The following is a 22,391-nucleotide window of genomic DNA, read 5'->3' as shown; positions in this document are numbered from 1 at the left end:
TAGGTGTTTGAATTCTTAATCCTATTTTAATATGTTTTTTTGGATTTTTTGGATCTTATGAATTTTGAATTTTTGAGAAACTTTTTAATGTTTCCGATTCCGCATCCTTGTATACCAGAAATTTTGAATTTTTCATATTTTGAATTTTCTTTATTGTTTTACATTTAGTTATGATAAAATTTTCAGATGTTTGTTATCTACATTTTGATTTTTTGCATATCGACCCAGCAATCCCGTATGTTCTTTGTTTTCAAAATCCTCTCGTAGAGTCGTAGTGTCTGAGGTGCCAGTTTTAAGTATATTTGCACAACTGACCCTCACTTAACCTTTTGCAAAAACATCCTTCAATGAGGGCAGAATGCTCACTTTATAGGCATCTAACGGCTGCAATCAGAGATCACTTTGCAAGGATGAAGTATAAGAGGGACGGATTTACAAAATTGGATAAGGCAGGGACCATTTTACAAATCAGCCATAAGGCAGGGACTAATTTGCAAAAAACCCTTTTTAATTCAAAAAGAGGATATTAATATACTTCTGATCTTAATATCACACTTAAGCTTATTTATTTATTTGCTTGTCTTCCAAGTTTTACTTATTATCGTCAAAAATTTAAATAGGTAACAGACAATTAATCACAAATTATTGATTCCTAATTAATCACGATTTGCTAATGAGTTAATTGCTGAGGTTGACCGGTTATTGTGCGGATTAATCAATGGATTTTCAAGGAGAATAGTCCTCCGAGGAATAGCAGAGGAAGGATGGCTACTGTGATCCAAGATCCTAGGGATGCCCCTGACCTGATCCATGCTGCATCTCCCCTAAGGATTTTCAACAAGAAATCTCAGTAAATAATTGAATGCAATACAAGTACATAGTATGATTATAACACTAAGCCCACTCACTGGGCAGCAACAAGTATAAACTTCCATTACAACGGTAGTACGAGTATGATAAGCTTCCATGATTATTAGAACTTATAACGAAAGAACAAATTAAGGGTGACACGATGTTATTCACGTCTTCTCATAGCTTTGTGACGTATAAATTCCTTTTAACGTCATGGGCTCAACACCGAGGAACAACCAATTTTAGTCCTCGATCGCAGCAGCCTCCTGCTTTTCAGATAAGAAATCCTGCCTGAAGAAATTGAGAAAGATGGCATTGCACCAGAAGTCAGAATCGAGATACAATGGAACAAATATAGACAGCAAAATTTCCATCTCTATTCCAATATGAAGATACCAATCAAAAGCAGCTTCCATTAACTGAACTTTTCCCAAAGAAAAGACTATGAAATAGAATAAATTCCTTCATTTGATACATAAAAAATATGGTTTTAAAAGTGTGTTTTAGATCTTTTTTTGCTGGCAGCGAAACACAAGAATTTTTGTCCTGACAGTTGGAAAGGGTAAACAGTTGGGCTGCTACTTTACGAATTTATGCATGTGCCAACAACAAGACCTTGATTACAAGCCAGAGTAGATGGAGGGCTCAACAAACTAAATTATCACAATCTATACATCATTAAAAGGCACCGTGCATATGAGCCAAATTCCTTCAATAGTGCATGATGACAAAATCTATACTGAAACTGAACTGATTTAACCTTACCTTTTGCGAATAACTATACCAAATATGCATTCTGACGCACATCTGGACTATTATTTTCCAAATCTCATTTTCTAGAGGGTTCACGAAAGCTAAATAAGCACCAAGAATTGGTAATCTATCATGAATCATAGGTGAAGCTAACTCAGTTTTCAACTTAAGCCACGATGTGAAAGCAAAATTGAAAAAGTTTCAATTACTGAAACCAAATTGCTTTTCAAATAATGCAACCTAGTTGAGTAGACAAGGACTTGATCAACCTACAGGGAGAGGAATAGTCAACACAGAAAACGAAAGTAAATTACCATTTCAATTCTTGTAAATACAATTCAATAGCTACAAGAAGCAACAATTATATGAAGACAAAGCTGGATGTCCACTCTTCCGCACACTCAGAATTGATTGATTCACATCCTAAAGTGACTTATGACGTAAAGGGATATATATAATGAGTGTGTGTGCATGTATTTATTTATTTACATGAAGATTTGAAATTTTAATTTCCATAAAAAAAAGTTTTACATTGTCAATGGAGGATATTGTGAATAGAAGAATAAACACAGTTGTGCAATCAACAAGGAATGTTCTTGGCTCACGGTTGAAGATATACTAAACAATTCAGGCAAGCTAAGGGGTGTTGGTTGGATGAATAGAAAGAATGTGAAAAACACAAGTTAACCGCACATGTGCAATGGGATCCATTAAAATAGAGGACAGTGTGTTATAGAACTGTCCTCTCTACATTCACTCAAAACAATAAATAAATAAATAGGTCAACACTAAATAATAGTAATATTCTTAAAAAAAATCAATTTTTAACATTCCCTTTGTAAATTCTTGTATATATATATATATATATATATATATATATATATATATATATATATATATTCCTTTGTAAATCAAAATACCCATCAAGGGCATTGTGGTCATTTCAACACTTTGTATAGCTCATGCCCACTAGGGGCATATTTGTCTTTGTTATCCTTTAGTTTTTTTATTTTTATTATAATATAATAATATAAAGGGGGCATTATTGTAAATGGGCCATAGAGTCGTTGGGACCTCCTCGACGGCTCTATTTCTAGCCGTTGGGGAGGCCCAACAGCTATATTGGCCTCCCCACTTCTCTATAAAAAGGGCCTTCAGCCCATCTTATATTGTATCCACTTTCTAAGTGCTCTCCTTAATAAAAATATTTATTTTTCATGTGGTGTTGCCCTTTGTGGCTCTTGTATTAGCACTTTGGTGTGTTATTTCTGTTAGAAATGGTATCCCACCTTCAGCATAGAAGAAAGAGAAACAGAGAGGGAGAGAGATATTGATGGATGCAGAAAAACCCCACACTCTTAGGGTCTGCTGTATTCTGTATTAGATATACACACGTACATTTTATTAGGGTAAAAAACACCCTTTACACAAAGTATAGAATTTACATGCCATTAATGAGGTCTGGATCCTGAGATCCAAACCCAGTCGTGATAATCTTTTCACCCTCCCTCAAGTTGGACATGGTTTTGAACCATGAACAACTTGCCTTTTAACATCCAAAATTTGTCTTTGATAAGTCCTTTTGTAAACAAGTCAGCAACTTGATCAGCAGTCCGAACTTATTCTGGTTCAATTTCCTTCTCTTCGACCTTCTATCTTACAAAATGTTGATCAATTTCAATATGCTTGGCACGACTGTGATAGATGGGATTGAATGACATGTTGATAGCACTTTGATTGTCACACAAGAGAATGCTTTTAGAAATCGATTCTCCTACTTTTGTCAACAGGTGTCTGATCCAAGTCACTTCGGCTGTAGCAGCTCCCATTGATCTGTATTCAGCTTCTGTGCTTGACCTGGCAATGGCTTTTTGTTTTCTACTGCTCCAGGAGACAAGATTTAGGCCAATGAAAACGCAGTATCCTGAGACTGATCTACGCTCATCTGGATCTCCTGCCCAATCTGCATCTGTGTAAGTAAGAAGTTCATGCATGTGATGGTCATGCATACTCTTTCTGTATAGAAGACCATCGCCAATAGTTCTCTTCAAATATCGAAGAATGCGTTTAACAGCTTTCATATGTCCAATATGTGGTTCATGCATGAACTGGGATACCTGATTGACCGAATAGACAATGTCAGGTCGAGTGAAGGTAAGATACTGAAGCATTCCGACTACCCTGCGATATCCTGTAGGGTCCTCATACAAATCTCCATCTTGAGAACTTAGTTTCTGATGAAGTACACTGGGTGTGCTTAGGGGCTTGCAGTCTGTCATACCTGCCTTGCTAAGAACATCAACAGTATACTTATGTTGAGTAAGTGTCATACCTTCAGGAGTCCTATCAACTTCTACTCCAAAAAAATATCGCAGTTTACCAAGATCTTTCATCTTAAATCTGTGGTTCAAAAGTTCTTTGACCTGTTCAATATGTTCATTAGAGTTACCTGTAATGATAATGTCATCAACATATATCAATAACAGGGTAACTATATTTGCACATTTGAATATGAAAAGAGAATGGTCAAGAAGAGACCGATTAAAACCATATTTTTCTAATTCAAGAGAGAAACTATCAAACCAAGATCGAGATGCCTGTTTCAAACCATATATAGCTCTCTTTAATTTGCACACGTATTCTTTGGAGTTCCCATCAGCATACCCAGTGGGTTGCTCCATATATACTTCCTCCTTCAGAGTTTCATGGAGAAAGGCATTTTTTACATCCGGTTGACTAAGAGTCCATTGGTGCTCAATAGCCAATGACAATATAATGCGGATAGTACCCATTTTCACGACTGGACTGAAGGTCTCATCATAGTCTTCTCCTGGCTCCTGTGTGAAGCCTTTGGCAACCAGTCGAGCCTTGTATTGCTCGATAGTACCATCCGGTTTATACTTTATCTTATACACCCACTTTGAACCAACCACATTTTGATTGTGTGGTCTGGAAACTATATCCCAAGTGCCACACTCATGAAGAGCCTCCATTTCTTCGTTCATAGCTTCAATCCATCTTTTAGAATTTACTGCTTGATAAAACGTGGTGGGTTGATCTTCTTTGCCCAAGGCGGTTAAGAAAAGTTGAAAATCCATTGTGAAATTCTCATAACTAACCCACCTATCAATAGGATGCCGAGTCCGGGTAGACCTTCTGTGTACAGGTGATTGAATGGAAGCAAAAGGAGAATTCAGCTCCTGATTAGGGTTGGGGAAGATCTCCTTCTCACGTCAAGAGTAAACAATGCATTTATACCTTTCGGGAGCCAATGATGATTCAGAGATCACACTTTCCTGAGTTCTTTGCACAGCAGTAGACACGTTTGCCTCATCTCTTCGATTACAGTCTGTAGAGCAAACACCATCAATACTAGAAAAGAGATCTGAGTTGAGCCAAGGGTGGTAAGTTTCAATTTCAAGAGTGACTACATTATGACCAAAATTGGATTCATCAAACACAACATTTCTGGATATCTTGATGTGTTTACTCACGGGATCATAGCATCTATATCCTTTGTAATCATCAGCATATCCCACAAATCTGCACTGTAAAGCTTTATCCTGAAACTTGTGTCGCATTGAACTGTCAACATGAACATAACATACACACCCAAATACATGCAAATCGTGATAATTTGGATACACACAATGCAAAGAAAAATAGGGAGATTTGTTTTCCAAGATATTCATGGGCAATCGATTTATGACATAGACTATTGTATGAAAGGCCTCTGCCCACAAGGTAACTGGAAGATTACTATCATGCATCATGCTTATTGCACTTTCAACAATATGGTGATGCTTCCGTTCAGCAATCTCATTCTGTTGAGGTGTATGAGGGCAAGACACCTGCCTACTTATTCCATTTGTCTGGAGGAAATTAATAAAGTCATTTGAAGAGAACTCACCCCCTCCATCACATTGGAAACATGTAATATTCTCAGAGAATTTATTTTGAACAAAGGTATGAAAATTCTGAAACAATTTGAAGGTTTCAGATTTACTTTTCATGAAAAAAATCCATCTATATCGAGAATAGCTATCAACAAAAATGAGATAGTATCTAGTTCCAGACGTGGAAGGAACTGGAGCGGGACCCCAAACATCAGAACATATAATTTCAAATGGTCTTGAAGCTCTTTTATTAATGGAATGAAATGGAAGAACATGACTCTTACACTGAAGACAACCGGAACATTTTTTATTATCGACATTTAAATTCAAACTTGACTTGGGAATAAGACTGCTTGAAACAAGCTTATCAATAAAACGACTACTACAATGACCCAGACGACCATGCCAAAGATTCGGCTCAATACATTCAGAAAGATTAAAAACACTCTCAGGAGAAGCTGATGATGATGAAGTGAGCTTCAAGATGGAATCAACAGGTTAAACACGAGAGGAAGGATTCTCTTGGAACACGTACATATTCCCTTGCTGTTTTCCTTTAGCGAATGTTTCCCTCGTGTGAAGGTCCTTAACATGAACAGAAAAAGGGGTAAACTCGACTGAAGCATTAATGTCATCAAGTTTAGATACTGAAACAATATTTTTCTTGATATTAGGAGCATGAATGACATTTGAAAGAGCAAGAGAAGAGTTGGACATAGGAATTACAGAATTTCCAATGTGCGAAATATGGTGATGAGACCCATCTCCAGTGAATATACTATTTCTACCAACATAAGGAGCAAGATTTAGGAGCTTACCAGCATCACCAGTAACATAGATGGTTGCACTAGAATCAACATAACAAGTACCGTGATCATTATGTTTGATGTTCAATTCAGCCAAGGCAGATAACAACAGTTGTTTGACTTCCCCAGTATTCTTCAATGTATTTGTTCCCTTTCTTGTCTCCAATTGTTTTCCTCGATTTTGCGGGTTATACCAGAAATTTGCTTTGATGTGCCCCCTTTTGTTGCAGAGAAAGCAGATAGGTATCGTCCTTTGCCTTTGCAGATTAGGAGACATACTGAGAGTAGATAAAATTCCACGGGCTCCTTGTCCATTCTTCTCTTGACCTCCCCTTTCCTGAGATTCCCACTTGTCACGTCCTCGACCATATGTAACACATGTGGCAAGGACCTCATGTGCTCCAATGGGATTATGAATACCTAAGGAGAATCCCTTCAAGGTCATCTCATATTGTAAGAGCTTAGCACGTAGATCTTCAAAAGTAGGTAAGTCTGGCAAACACAGCAAGGAAGTAACCACCATGTGATAATCGGGTCCCAGCCCGCTTAAGGTCTGTTGCACCATATTTTTGTCACTGACCGCGTAACCCACGATGGCCAACTGATATGTGATAGTCTTCATTTTGTTTAAGTACTCCATGACCGTCATGGAGTCCTTCCTCAACATTTGAAACTCTTTCTTTAAAAATAAAATTATGGAGAAACTTGAGAATATGGCTGAACAAGACGATGCCATAACTGCATAGCTGAGCAGTCATCTGGGATTGCCACAAGCACCTCCTGTGACAAAGTGGAAGTGATGTAGGCAACCGAATCCTGATCTCGCTTCATCCAGGATACATACTCTGGATTTCTAACAAATGTAATTGAAGTTTCACCCTCTCCATTCTTGCCTTCCTGTGATAAGAACTCTGGAGGGACAGGAATAGAGTCATCCAGATGTCCAGAAAGATCCTGACTCCTTATGAATGGGATGATTTGTCTCTTCCAGGTTAAAAAGTTGGAATTGTTCAGTTTCTCAGACACAAGCTGACTGAGAAAGTTGGAAGATAGACCACAGTGCGAAGAAGGGAATGAGTCCATAGTCAATGGGTGAAAAACAAAAAGGATTAAGAGACGGAAAGGAAAATCACTTTTAGAGCAAACAAAGTAAACTTGAAACTCGGCTGTTGTTTTTTTTTTTTTGACCTGCAGACCCGAGACAGAAAACAAAATATGCAGTGAGAAAGAAAAGAAACTGCTCTAAAAGAAATATGGATCAATTAGCAAGAAGGCACGTTAATATGAAAATAACGTGTTTTATCTAATCGTATTTTCTTTCTAAAAGGGAAAATTCCAAAGTTGAGAGGTAGGCAGAATGATCTTAATCAATTAAGGAACTACAGCGAATGCACAAAAGTAGACAGATCAGATTCAGTTCTGACCTTAACTATGAGGAAAGATAAGGGACGGGTTTGACGTGATTTCAATCTTTGAAATCACGCAAACATGAATTCAGATTTGCGGGAAATAAAAAAAAATTTATGGATCAGAAAAGAATATGCTATATGAAGAGAGGAATAGAGAAAGAGGAAAGAAACATGATAAGAAGAAATCGTTGGATTGAGAAGAAGGGAAGAAGTGATGAAAATCAAGAGGAAAATACCTTAGAGAATAGTAAGGAGGCTGGACAGGATCTTCAAGGGATCTGTTGCTCTGATACCATGTTAGAAATGGTATCCCACCTTCAGCATAGAAGAAAGAAAAGCAAAGAGGGAGAGAGATATCGATGGCTGCAGAAAAACCCCACACTCTTAGGGTCTGTTGTATTATGTATTAGATATACACACGTACATTTTATTAGGGTACAAAAACACCCTTTACACAAAGTATAGAATTTACAACATGCCATTAATGAGCATGTGTTTAAATACAACTTAAAAACAGATTGGGTCTGGATCCTGAGATCCAGACAAGGATCCAGACCCAGTCGTGATAATCTTTTCAATTTCTTCGTCCCTTTGTGGACTTAAAGCTTGTGCTTACTTTATTGCTCTTGTAACACATTATTTGTAAAATCTACCACCTTCCCCACCGGTTAGTGACAATTCTTTAGATATGAGAATAAGTTTGCTCCAAGAAATTCAAATTAGCCTTTGGAGAGCATGACTTAAGTGTAAGCATTTGCAACATTCACTTTGCTTCTCATTTCCTTCACTTGAGTCGCTCTTCCAATTACCTTTCCATGCATAAAATGGTGTTTGAATTGGAACATGCTCAAGTCAATCATGATCACACAGAATTGTCACAAGCTTTATAGTGCTTTGGTTTTCACCATATATAATGAGAGATTTGCAAATAAGAGAATGAACATTATCAACCAACTATGATAGCCATACATATTCTAGTGTGGCAAGAAAAGATGCTTTGAATTCAACATTCATTTTGGACAAATAGGCATGCCAATTCATGAGAAAGAGCAAAGTGTGGACTTCCAATCGTCCAAATCTACACCCAAAATGCTCCCCCCTCTTTTGGAACATGAAACCAGTGTCAATAGTAGAGAGTGGATACATCAAAATTCTTTTGCAGCCTGTAAATGCGTTCAAATCCCATGGGCATCACCCCTTGAGCAAGCCGAAGCATGGCGACTCCCTGGGGCTGGGGGCAAGGGGTAAGCTGCCAGGACAGCGACCGTAAGTATGACAAGCAAAGCCAACATGGCTAGGTCTCTGATCTTGGGGGTGGTTTCTCCATGTAAATATGAAAAATAATGTTGTTTATGCAAGTGCTTGCATAAGCCTGCTAACAAACTTGACGATAAATGCAATATCGAGCTTCTAATAAGTAAATACAACTACTTACAAGAGCTTGGCAAGGATGTGGACCTGAAAAGAACCAACTGTTTTAAAATTTATGTGAAGAGAAACATGGTTTTTTTCTCTATTTCAAACTTGGGAGATAATCTTTCTACAAGACCTTTTTGAGATAAAATATCCTCTACATGAAATTTTGCACTTCCCAACAAAGGAAGTGAATTAACACACCCAAATCTTTCATTTTGAAGTGAACAGAAGGTACAACTTAACAAACCGTAATTAGAGCTAGAACCAACAGAGCCACGAAAGTAAGAATGTTCAACAATTTTATCATACCAAGCTCTTGAGGCTTGTTTTAGAAACTAAAGAGCCTTTTTAAGTTTGCAAAGTGTTATGGCCCGAATTTCAAGAGTTGGTGTGAATCTGAGCTCCAAGATCCACACGTCTTTCCCTGCAGGGCCGTTCAAGCCTAGGTGGGACCCAGGAGAGTGATGTGGCAACTGATGTGTCCTCCTCACATGTAGAAAAGTCAATGGACACATGTCCATACTAGAAGAGAAGAGATTTTGATACATGTATGTGTCATAACTAAGGAAGGCCATCCGGCAGGACCCACATAGGGGGTGTGAACCAGGACACCATCATGGGACGTCGCCCACTTCCATAGGCTTCTTGAATCCTTCTTGAAATTAATTAGTTATTAATTAGCTAGAGTCTTAATTGTTTCTCTTTCTTAACTATTTAGGAGTTTTAACTAATATAGGAGTCCTGATAGAGATTGGCCTCTAGGAGCCTCTCTTTTATTAAGTTTCTTATTCTTGGTAGGATTCTTTATAAATAGACAATCACTCTATAAATAGATGGTTGAAGTTCCTATTTTATATATTGAACAAAATAATATTGAAGTTTTCTCATAACATATCTTTCTCTCTCTAGACGTCCCTCTCTCTCTCTCTCGCTCTCTCTTCTCCCTCATGTTTCTCTGTCTCCTTAATGTGATTCACGTAAGGCCAAGCTTCCCTAGGATGGTCTTTCATACCTTTCAAGGGATCAAGCCCTTCTTGTACCCTTGTCTTGCAATGGAGCGCTTCCTTACCTACGAAAGCTAATGTTGGAGCCCTGTTAGTCATGGTTCTACTGATCAGTCATCCTTTCAGCTTTGTCCCAGGTATTTATACACTCCCTGGACTTCTATCATACTTTAGGCCTAGTACCTAACCTTTCCTAAAACTGTATAAGCCGTTTGGAACAAGACCGCACTCGAAGGAGCAATGCAGTCCCGTTTTGCGGGCTGTTTTGCCTTTTCGGATCTTCTGCACATACCCTGAACACACTTGAACGCATAGACCCCTTTAGGACCTCCCTAAACCTGCTACACTACCCTTGAAACTAATCCCAAACTTAGTTAAGACCCTAACCACATCCGGGACCCAAAATACCAAAACTGCACCCTGCCGATTCAACAGAACATGTAGTCTCTTTTGTTTGATCTTATTAGCCTCCCAATGACCTAGCCTAACCTCTCTGACTCTAACACCTATATTAGACTTCAACACACGTCCCTAGGTCACTCTAGAAGCTCAAGATCGGGTTCTTTCAGATCTGAACCAGAATACCTTCCCGATTTACGTACCAAACATAGTTTTAACCTAAGTCACATGAACTCGGCGGTAAGGTCGACGCACCCGCGTCGACACGCCCCGACACGGATGCGGACACGGGTGCAGCTTCGGACACAGGGCGGACACGGTCAACCAAGTGTCAAACTCGGTCAATGCACCGGGGCTGAGTCCGTCCACATTTTGGTCTTAGTTAACTTTGACCGAGTCTATTTTTGTTCATTTTTAGGGCAAAAGACGTATAAAAACTAAAAAAAAAATCAATCTTTTTATATATTTTTTTAAAAATATATATATATATATATATAGTTGAGTCTTATTATTGTTATATATATATATAGTTGTGTTCCCTAATAGGCACAACTTTGACCAAGTCTTGTTATTGTTATATATATATATATACATATATATATATATAGCCGTGTTCCCGTGTCCAAAATTTTTGAAATTGCTCAGCACCCGTACCTGCAACCATGTGACAGATTTTAACCTACTCAATTTAATCGTTTGACCCTATTTTTTCTGTACCTCACAAACCGCTGAGATGTACCATAGCATAGATCCTAAGGTTGTGGGTAGCGGCTGCAACACAAAATCTGCCTGAGCATCAGGTTTCATGCTGAAATTGAGGGAGAGCAAGATATTGGCTATTAAGACAATGACAATAGCATCAACTCGCAGACGGCATGAACTTGAACATAGAGGTATTAGTGGGATGAATGGTGGCTATGATGGGTCTATCTAAGTGGTTGGTGGTGCTATTCATTCTTGTAGCCCAACAATGGAAATTATACTGAAACACGTCCTTTCGAGCAAAATCTCTAATAAGTTGTTTTCTCTTGGAAAAGTTTTGTTGTAATTGGTCCATAAGTGACTCTTTCATTGGCTCTAAATTCTTTCATGATTCATTCATATATGCATTAGTTGCTTCTAAAACATAATGTATGATTGATCCATGTTTGTCATATTTGTCTTATCTTAACCTTTATTGAATGATTTAAAACATGGTTGTTCGTATTGTGTTGTATCGTACGATCCGTATTGTTACTTTTTGATATAACGATACAATACACACTTGTATCGGGGTTTGGAGCATTAAAAAAGACCTGAAACTCAATCTTTTTATTTTGAGTTTAAAACCCCTCTTAAGAACCGACTTCTACACATTAGTAGAGGCTATTGAAAGAGAACCCACACACCCTAGGTTCCGTGAGATCGATTTGGGGTTGATTCATGCACAAGGGAGAGGGCTTTTGCGATTTTCTCAAGAGTGCATTTTCACCCATTTTTTTACCCAAGGAAGTGGGTTAAGGTAAAAAAAAAATATTTTTTGCTTGTTATTGAGTGTTTTTTGAAAAAGATGGCATCGGAAGATCTGGCATAGCAATGGTGCACTCAAATAACGCGTGAAAACAGATTAAGAATCAAATGCAACTATTGCAAAAATAGTTTTTCGAGTGATATCTCTCAGTTGAAGCATCATTTAGCAGAGACACATCATAATGTGCAAGCATGTACGTCAAGCAAATTGTTGGATGTCGTAAAATGACAATACCAATAATTACTTAATGATTTGAGAGGAAAAAGACAAGAAAAAGAGATGAATGAGGCAGAAATGGAGTATCGAAAGCTCTGGGAGGATGTGTATTATGAAGATGAGCTCCCTACTTCTGATCCTATAGCCCATAGCATAGGATTAGAAGTAGGAAGTTTTGGAGAGAAGGGGAAAGGTGTGACGGATTCCAGTAGTAGTTTCACGGTTGCCACTGCGGGGCACAAAAAGAAGAGGAGGAGAAAGAATAGGAGCAAGAGGGAGTTCTTTGAGAGGAGGACCAGGAGGTAGAGCTAGAGGCTCTCTATTAAGAGCTTTTTTTCTCCTAGGACTGCCACTGGGTCGCAACCCAACATTCGTACTGCTATGACTCCTCAGCATTTAGTCGAGCAAGCGGATGTCACAGTTGAGAGATGGTTCTATGATGCCTACATTCCCTTTAATACGGTCAATTCTTTTCATTTTCACGTTATGACAGATGTCATAATCAGTATCGGGCCTGGATACAAGATGTCTTCGTATCATTCTTTTAGAGAAAATATTTTAGATGCTAATGTGAAAGAAGTGAAGGCATATTGTGATGAGATGAGGCAGTCGTAGAGAGAGACTAGGTGTAGCATCATGGCAGATGGGTGGACAGATAGAAAGTCGAGGATCTTGATAAATTTTTTTGTCTATTGCCCCAAAGGAACCATGTTTTTTAAATCAATTGATCTGTCTGATATGCCCAAGACATCAAATGTATTGCTTAGAGTTTTTTATCAGGTTGTTGTAGCGGTTGAACCTCAAAATATCATGCAATTCATTACTGATAATACAACAAATTATAGGGTGATAGGTAAAGGATTGGTAAAAAAAATTGGGTCATTCTTTTGGACCACATGTGTTGCCCATTACATAGATCTCATGTTTGAAGACATTGGCAACATCGATGAGGTACATCAAACAATTGAATGTTGCCAAGAAATTACTAAATTCATTTATAATTTTGCATGGGTTTTGAGCAGAGTTATCGAAAGCACCTAGGTAAGTAGGGAAGCGCGCTTTGGAAGCGTGAAACGTCGTGCTTCCGAAACTCGCGGGGAAGCACCATTTTTAAATGGGAAGCGTGCTTCCCATCATGCTCCCCCCCCCCCCCATTTTTTTCATTTTTTTTATTTTTTATTTTTATTTTTTTCGCTTCCCCCTCGCTTCCGGTTCGCTTCCAAGACGATTCCCGATTCGCTCCTAAGTGGTTCCATGCTTCCCGCTTCCTAAAATTTTGAAAGTGCCTCGCTTCCCGCTTCCCGTATCGCTTCCCACTCCCGCTTCCTCAACTGACAACCATAGTTTTGAGCCTAATGAAAAAATACACTAGTGGTGCTGAATTGATTTGTAATACAATTACTAGATTTGCTACGAATTTTTTTACAGTGCAAAGTTTAGTAAAGAATAAAGTTGCACTAAAAAAATTATTTTCATCAGAAGAGTGGAATGCATATCCCCTATGCACACAAAAGAAAGCCCAGAAAAATTATAGATATTGTATTCAAAAGTGAATTCTAGGATTCATTCGTGAAGTTATTGATAATAACTATACCTTTGGTGAAGGTGCTTCGATTAGTTGACAGTGAAGACAAACCAAGTATGGGTTATCTCTATGAGGACATGGATAAGGCAAAATAGGCCATTAGAGATAATTGGAAGAAAAAATAAAATCTACATACTTATATGAAACATCATTGATCATAGATGGACTCATCAACTTCATACCTCTTCATGGTGCAGCATACTATTTAAGCCCTGTATTTAGATACTCCCTTTTAAAATGAACAGGAAAGTCAACAAGAGACTTTTGGATTGTATTGAAAGACTCAACCTTGATTATAGGGGTGGCAAAACCTGACACGACTCGCCAACCCGCCTCTTAGGCGGGTTCGGGTTTGGAAAAAATAAACCCGTTTAATAAACGGGGCGACCCGCCTAACCCGTTTATTAAACAGGTCGGGTTCGTGTTAGGGGTATGCCAACCCGGTTGACCCGTTTAATAAACGGGTTAGGCGGGTGGGTCAACCCGCCAACCTGACCCGCAAACTTGAGAACTTGTTTACCCGACCCAACCCATTTATTAAATGGGTTGGTGGGTCGTGTCGGGTTACCCGTTTATTAAACGGGCCGGGTTCGTGTTTGCCACAGCCGACCCGTTTAATAAACGGGTCGGGTTCAGGTTGAGGTATGCTGACCCGCCAACCCGACACGATTGCCACCCTTACCTGATTATAGCATTCAAGATCAAATTCATAAGAAAATGAAAATTTATGATAATGCATTGTATAATATGGGGAGACTTACAACAATGTGAAACTGTGTCACAATGCATCTAAGCAATTTATTTTGTCTATTTCAATTTTAATTTCAAATTGTTATTTAGTTATGAAGTTTTGTATTATTGTATATATGTTATTGTCTTATAATTGATTTCTCATTTTCTTGTTTTTTTTAGATTTGTGGTGGCCAAGTTTGGAAGTGATGTTCTAAATATAAGAGTTTTAGTCATTCACATTCTAAGTCAAACATTGTAGTGCAAGTAAATGCGAGAGAAACTGAAGTGCCTTTGAGCAAATTCATACCAAAAGAAGAAACAAATTGGAGCACAAAAGACTCAATGACTTCATCTACCTTAAAGTGATAGATGGCTTGACCAGGTTTTCTCTTTTATGTTTTAAGCTTATCCATGAAATCCTTTAGAACCCTTGACCGGAAGCCATTTACCTTTTGGGCTTCATCTTCTATCAATTCCAAAAGTTCATTTGATGCACTACTAGGAATAAAATCTTGTTTCTGATAGCCAAGCGGGAATAGCTCAAATCTTGCATTCCTTGGCTAGGATGGTGCAATCTGAGGCCTGGTCCAACTATGTTTATTCAGCTCTGAATTATGCAATTGGAAGATCCAAAACTTCATTTTTTTGTATTATTTGCTGATGCACATAATTGAATTATGAACATGGTAGTCCCATTAGTTTGATTTTTTTTAAGGATTAATCCATTAGTTTGATGAGATATTTTCATAGATGATACAGTTAATACACTGGAATTTTTCCTTGATTTTTAACCTCTGAAAATTTTGGTAATATGTTTTTCTGAATTTTTATTGTGCGGATTCAATTTAGTTTACTTGACGCAATTTAAATAACTGTACCCACAAAGAAACTAACCGAAAGATAGTACCAACTTATACAATCTACCGGAAAATAACTATAGATCTCCTTCACGCACAAGAAAAAGTGAGTGATTCATAGACCAAATAAAAGTGCTCTTATGGCAAAACATGTCAATAAACTAACAAAAATACATTGGAGATAAAATGATAGTATGATCTTAGATAAAAGCTCAACTTTCATTATTTAAAACTGTTGAGACTAAGATAAGAGGCTTTTAGTAACAACAAAAACCTTATGATTATCAAATTTGAGTCCCTAGGATTGAAAGGAGCGAACACAATCAGATGAATCATAAATAACCTGACAGTTGAAGCAGTTGAACAATGGAAAGAATTTTGTTTATTCCATATGAGAACTTACAACTTTTTGAAAGCTTAATCAGAACGAATTATCCACAACAATTTACTACAAGATTGACTGAAATAGTATAAAAAATCCAATTACCGAATTTTACGAGAAAGTTGATAAAGACCAGTCCCTGCCATGGCAACATTCACGCTGAAGAGGTTCCAATTTTTCTGTAGCATTAGGACATGAAAATAGAACCAGTGTCAACAACAGTGCATGGCATGTTCAATTAGGTTTTAATCGAAGTAATTGTAATGAATAAATGAATGAAATTTCCTTAGTTTGTATCTAAACACAAAGACCAGGTACACTACTAAAATTAAACTAAACTTTCCTTCTTTTTCTAGCAAGAAATCTGAGAGTATGGCACAAATAGTAATCATAAAGAATTACAAAGATGACAAAAATTATCTAGAAAATCCCAAGGCCTCCCCAAATTCAGGAGTTTATCCTTCAATGTACTAGTTCATATCATGTTTAAAAATCACCAATTTCAAAAATAAAAATTACAATTTTTTCCAAAGTTCTAAAAGATCCAGGCTTTGTTGAGCTTTTTTTTTTTCTTTTTTTACTTTGGGCCTGCTGAATGATCAGAATGCTATGGATCACGGGCAAAATGCCCTCTCTCTCTGCCTGCAAACATGCATGCATGTACCATGCATAAATACATAGATATATGCATACACGGATGTCTGTGTGCACATATACCTACATATATACATATGCCAACACCCTCTTTTCAAAAGCAGGTGCCATACCAACTGTACCAGCGTTACAGCAAATACAAGTATCATCCATGTGACATGGCCACAATTAGAACTTTCACCCCTCTTAGGATTTTCTTTCACAAAACCACATCTTTATCACCCCTATCACCATAACCATAGAACTACAATCTCCATTGTTACACTCCATATTTTCATTGCCTCACAGATAGCAGCATTCAATAACTGAGAAAATGAGCTTGAGGGGTGTTGTAGGGTACCGATCTTACAAACGATTTAGAGGAAGCAACAGTTAGACACTGCTAGTGCTCTATGTATGTATGTGTGCACAAGCACACACCATGAGAGAGAGAGAGGAATCCAGAAAGTATTTTTTCTCACTTTTGTGAGACCATCTTGAGAGTTTATATCATCCATGTGACATGGCCACAATTAGAACTTTCACCCCTCTTAGGATTTTCTTTCACAAAACCACATCTTTATCATCCCTATCACCATAACCATAGAACTACAATCTCCATTGTTGCACTCCATATTTTCATTGCCTCACAGATAGCAGCATTCAATAACAGAAAATGAGCTTGGGGGGTGTTGTAGGTTACCGATCTTACAAACCATTTAGAGGAAGCAACAGTTAGACACTGCTAGTGCTCTATGTATGTATGTGGGGCACAAGCACACACCATGAGAGAGAGAGAGAGAGGAATCCAGAAAGTATTTTTTCTCACTTTTGTGAGACCATCTTGAGAGTTTATATGCACTCTAAGGTAAATATTAGGATGTAGAAGTTCCCAAGTAACCTTTTCTGGTCCTATATTTACACCCTCTGTTATATCTCAGAAGGAAAAAATTCATGACTAGGCCTCATGACAACAAATAGAATGCTACGAGAAACAAAAAGAGGAAAGTGAACATGTCCTACATGTGGCCTTTATGATTCTCCAAACTAGACATTTATGTATTTCTGGCAGAAGTTTATTCTAAGTTGTTATTAGGGTACACTTTCAGCAAACTGAACATATAATGCACAATGAAATTATATTACCTTCATGTACAAGAATGACAGCATGCCAAGATCTTCCCCATAAAATCCAAAATTAATGCATGAATATAGGACATTACATGGTCATGTAAAGCTTTGGTGTACATACTGGCGTTATAACGGTGCTGTAGCGGGACCAGATAACTCCAGTGCACGTGACAGCTGAATATAAGAGGAAAATAGAAATTTACTTGATTGGATGAACCATAATAACAGAACTGAAAAATAATATAAAGAGAAGATCACAGAATCACAATCCCATCCTTGTCCAAAGAATATATTCTCAAGCATAAAGTGAAACTCACCTACTTGCTGAGGATAAGAAATTTTTTCAGGTGGCTTTGAGAAGTCCGCAATATTGGCTATACTAATTCCCCACTTAAAAGTCGGCGCCCAGAAGTGAACTACGTTCATGATAATTAGGACATATCACAGCCAAAAACAAAAAAAAAAAACAAAACAGGAAGAAAAAGCAAAGTTAAATAGAGAAGATATAGCAATCAAAGGCATGACAAATGAGGAGCCCTACCTGTATTAAAGGCTATTATGGAATGGAAGGGTGTGATTTATGCTCTGGGTTGTTAAGGTTGCTCATAAGTTTTATATGTAGCATAGAATGATCTAACAGCTACACAAACCTAAATATGAAAACATAATAAAGACCATATCTTAAGGAAAATTTTCCTCAACTGTTATGAAATGGCATGGAACCCAAGACACAAAAAACTAAAAATAACAACATAGATGAAATCCAAGTGCATTATAAAAAATGCCTTTGGCTAGATACCATAGGTCATGCAAATACAAGAGAAGAATCAAGATATAAAATAAAATATTTTATTGATGTGAAATAAACACAAAAATATACGAGAAAAAACTCACTACAAACACACTCATACACACACCTAAAACTATCCAACTCTCCTCTTATTTGAGTGATTTTTCTGTGGACAAGGGATATTGCTTTATCAGTTTACAACCATGTGTATGGTGACTTGTGTGCCCCCATTGTAGCTGATGGTGTTGTTTACAGCTTTACAACCATGTGTGAGGCAAGGTTGCTAGACTAGGAAGTCAAAGCGAGAAACGATACGGGAAGCGAAAGCGAGAAGCGATGCATTTAAAATGTGTAAGAAGCATGGAATAAAAAAAAGCAATATAAGAATCGAATGGGAATAGAAATGAAACACAAATAAAAACCAAAATAAAAGAGACTTCTTAAATTTCATGATTTTTTAGTGCAAAAATTAAATTTTTAACAAAATCTAAAAATGGCGACTGTCAATTTAGAGAAAGCACATGAAAGTGAGTGAGAAGCGTAGAGGAAACACATAAAAAAACAAGAAAAGTAGAGTGAGAAAACATATAAGAAAAATAGATAAAGCGTGTGGAAAGCATAGGAGAAGCATGGGAGAAACAAGATTATCATCAAGTTTTGGAAGCAAGGAGTATCGCGCTTCCAAAGCGAGCTTCCCACATATCTAAGAAGCTTCTGGTAACTCTGGTGTGAGGTGAGGTGTGTGCATCTTTTGTGGTTGTAATTGAGTTTATTGTCAGTTTAGATAGCCGGTATTGTTGGTGCATGGTCACTAGTATGGTTCCTGCTGATATTTGTTTTTGATCTTTTGTCCTATGCTCTGCCATGTAATAAAAAAAGAAAAAATGACAGAAGAGAATGCCTTTTATGAGCTTACAAGAGCTTAAGAACATAGACAAAAAACGACCACTTATGGGTCAATACATAAACTCATGCACATAAGCCACTTTGCTTCATCATTTCGAAAGAGATTTTCAAGGTTTTCCTATTGCTTCTTGGTTTTGGCTTAGTCCATTTTTACTTGTTTGTTTCATAATTTATATTTTTTACTTGTGTTTTATCCCCTAAGTGGCTTGTGTGCATGAGTTTATGTATTGACCCACAAGTGGTCATAGCTTGTTTATGTTCTTGAGCTCTTGTAAGCCAATAAGAGGCATTCTCTTGTATTGTTTTTCCTTTTTTTATTACATGGTATGAGAGTGAAGAATAATCATCTTGGTACTTGGCTTTTGGTGGTGGATTCGAGATCCTTTGCTTGAGTACGTGCTTCGTGAGGAATGTTGATCGAAGTATGGCTTGGATTCAAGGGAATCTTGATTTGGTATGTATTTTAAAACTCTATATGTATTTAATTTTGCTAATGTTTCCTATTTCATGCATTATGTACATGAAAGTATTTGTTCATGGAGTTTTTAAGAAATTTATTGAAAATTGTTCATTGTTCCCTTATAACTATTTTATGATATTCTTTGATTCTTGATTGATTATAAGTGCATATTTGAGCTTGTTGGAATCATCTTTATATATGATTTCTTGTTTTGTTTTGTTTTTAAGATTTCAAAAGTATGTTGTGATTTGGTGCTAATGTTGGACTTAATTAAACTCATAATAGTAATGTTTTTCAATCTCGTTAAATATTTTAATATGATTTGAAATATTTATTTTAATTTTGTATAATGGTTTTGTGTGTTATTCATGTTAAAATGTAATGTACATATATGTGTGTGTATCTATACATGTCTCAACATGTATATGTATATGTATATGTATACTTATATACATATATACGTGTATATATATTATATATATTGTAATTTTACACCGTTTATTTTTCTTTATTGTTTGGTCTTTTCCCTTTTTGGGACGGTCAACCATGGGTTGACTAGAAGTTGGGGCGTCTAACGGCTAGAAATCTAGCCGTTGTACTAGCTCCAACGGCTACAATGGGCTCTCTTTTGAGCCCATTTTGACCCTCTTGTTTGTGTATAGAAAGAGGATGAATCCCTTATTTCTTGTAAGGCTTTTACAAGCTTATTGGTGATTGAATAAAATATTATCTAATATTTGAGAGTGTTCTTTTGTGTATCCCCATTATGGGTATTGTGTGTGTGCTCTTTGTTAGCCCACTTTGGTGTATGCCCATTTGAGTTTTGTTTTGGTGGACATTTATGAAGGCTCTTATTTCGTGACATGGTATCAGAGCCTCGTACCTCTTGGATCTTTGGAAATTAATTGCCTCATTTTCCGTGCTTGTAGGAGCAAGAAGAAGTTTCTTGGTCATTGTGTTTGTGAGATTGTGATTTGCCTTCTCGGAGGATTTGCTTGGTTCTTTTGGCACACATTACTCAAAGAAGTTTGTGGTGCGTGATTGGTGGATAAGTGTTTGTGGTGACCAAGTGATTGTGCTCATTCTCCTTCTCTTTATCTATCTTTCTCTCTCACTATCCTATATTCTCTTTTGTAATCATGAATGAAAAGGAAAGTGTCACCGCCAAGCCTATCAAACTCAATGATACCAACTGTATTAGCCACACCTTCAAATAATGAATATAATGAAGTTGTAAATGTCATTTCAAGACCGGGAAACAACTTAAAGACATACAAGCCTCCTCATTTCAAAAACCAAAATCCAAGTGGACAAGGAGGAAGGAGGGACTATAGCAAGCTTACTTACTACTTTTGTAAGGAACCGGGGCACATCAAACCCATGTGTCCAAAGTTAAAAAAGCTTCTTGCCATGGCCACTACATCTCAAGAAGGCCCATCATCTTCAAATGAAGCCCTCTCTCTTCAACAAATCGTAAATGTTCTTCAACCCCTTCTAAAAGAGGCCACTTCCGGTGCGGCCATGTCAACCTCCTCTCCCCCCAGTAAGACTTCTTGGCTTTTGGATTCGGGTGCTTCCTTTCATATGACTCCAAGTTTTAATTTTTTTTCCGAGTATACAAAAAATCCCCTTCCATCCTTTGTTTCAACCGCGGATGGAACGCCTCTTGAAGTAAAAGGAATGGGCAACTTTGAAAAACAAGGATTCTTTATTCCAAAAATTAGATTTATACCCAAATTAAACTTAAATTTACTTTCCATTTCTCAACTCTCGGATCATGGGTGTGATATAAAATTCTCATCTAACAAATGTTGGATACGGGATCGCCAGTCCGAGAGATTGATTGGGGAAGGCTCTAGGAAGGGTGATCTTTACTATGTCGATTCTCTTCAAGTTCCAAATAATCCTTTTTGTAATGTTGTCCAAAAAGATATTAATGTATGGCACAAAAGACTTGGACATCCAAATACAACAACAACAACTACACCTTCATCCTAAAACAATTGGGGTCGGCGATATGAACCAAAAAAGAAAATCATTTTGGGTCTTCCACATGAATCCTTCTCCTCCAATCATTTCTATCCAATGTCATGTCCTCGGTGAGGTTCAAAGCATTCATATCCTTGGACATCCAAATATTGTAAAAATTTCTCATTTGTCGTTTGTCAAAAGTTTATGCAAAAGTGATTTCACTTGTAATGATTGTATACTTGGGAAAATGAAAAAATTACCTTTCTTTCAAAGATCTATGTTTACAACTAGACCATTTGAAATTGTTCATTCTGATGTATGGGGTCCGGCACCAGTTTTATCAAAAGGTGGATTTGCTTATTATGTTATTTTTGTTGACGATTATACAAGATATTGTTGGATTTATTTTCTTAAACACAAATATGAAGTTTTTCAACTTTTAAAACCTATCATATGATGATTAAGAATCAATTTAATGGGAATCTCAAAATTTTTAGAACTGACTCAGGTGGAGAATACCTTTCAAATGATTTCAAAAACTACCTTGAGAATTATGGTATTCTCCACCAAAGATCTTGTCCAAAAACCCCTCAACAAAACAGGTTAGCCGAAAGAAAGCATAGACATATAATAGAGACAACCCAAACTTTGTTGGTCTCTCAAAACATCCCAAAAGGTTTTTG

General features: G+C 37.2%; 1 protein-coding gene across 1 annotated transcript in view; it reads right to left on the bottom strand.

Moving 5' to 3' along the window:
• Positions 1 to 831: 831 nt before the first annotated feature.
• The window catches only part of LOC149818711 (mitochondrial pyruvate carrier 4), a 46,414-nt gene continuing 24,854 nt past the window's right edge, over positions 832 to 22,391 (bottom strand). The window contains exons 2-5 of the mRNA XM_089985501.1: positions 17,899 to 17,997; positions 17,703 to 17,755; positions 15,923 to 15,996; positions 832 to 1,143 (exon numbers count right to left, since the gene is read on the bottom strand). Coding sequence (XP_089841627.1) covers positions 1,095 to 1,143; positions 15,923 to 15,996; positions 17,703 to 17,755; positions 17,899 to 17,997 — 275 coding nt within the window. The 3' untranslated portion in view covers positions 832 to 1,094. The remainder of the gene's footprint in view (positions 1,144 to 15,922; positions 15,997 to 17,702; positions 17,756 to 17,898; positions 17,998 to 22,391) is intronic.

Source organism: Nuphar pumila, chromosome 13 (genome assembly GCF_984573655.1).
Source record: "Nuphar pumila chromosome 13, dmNupPumi1.hap1.1, whole genome shotgun sequence".
Classification (NCBI taxonomy): Eukaryota; Viridiplantae; Streptophyta; class Magnoliopsida; order Nymphaeales; family Nymphaeaceae; genus Nuphar; species Nuphar pumila.
Note: the sequence above shows the minus strand (reverse complement) of the source record. Positions and strands in the feature narration are given on the sequence as shown.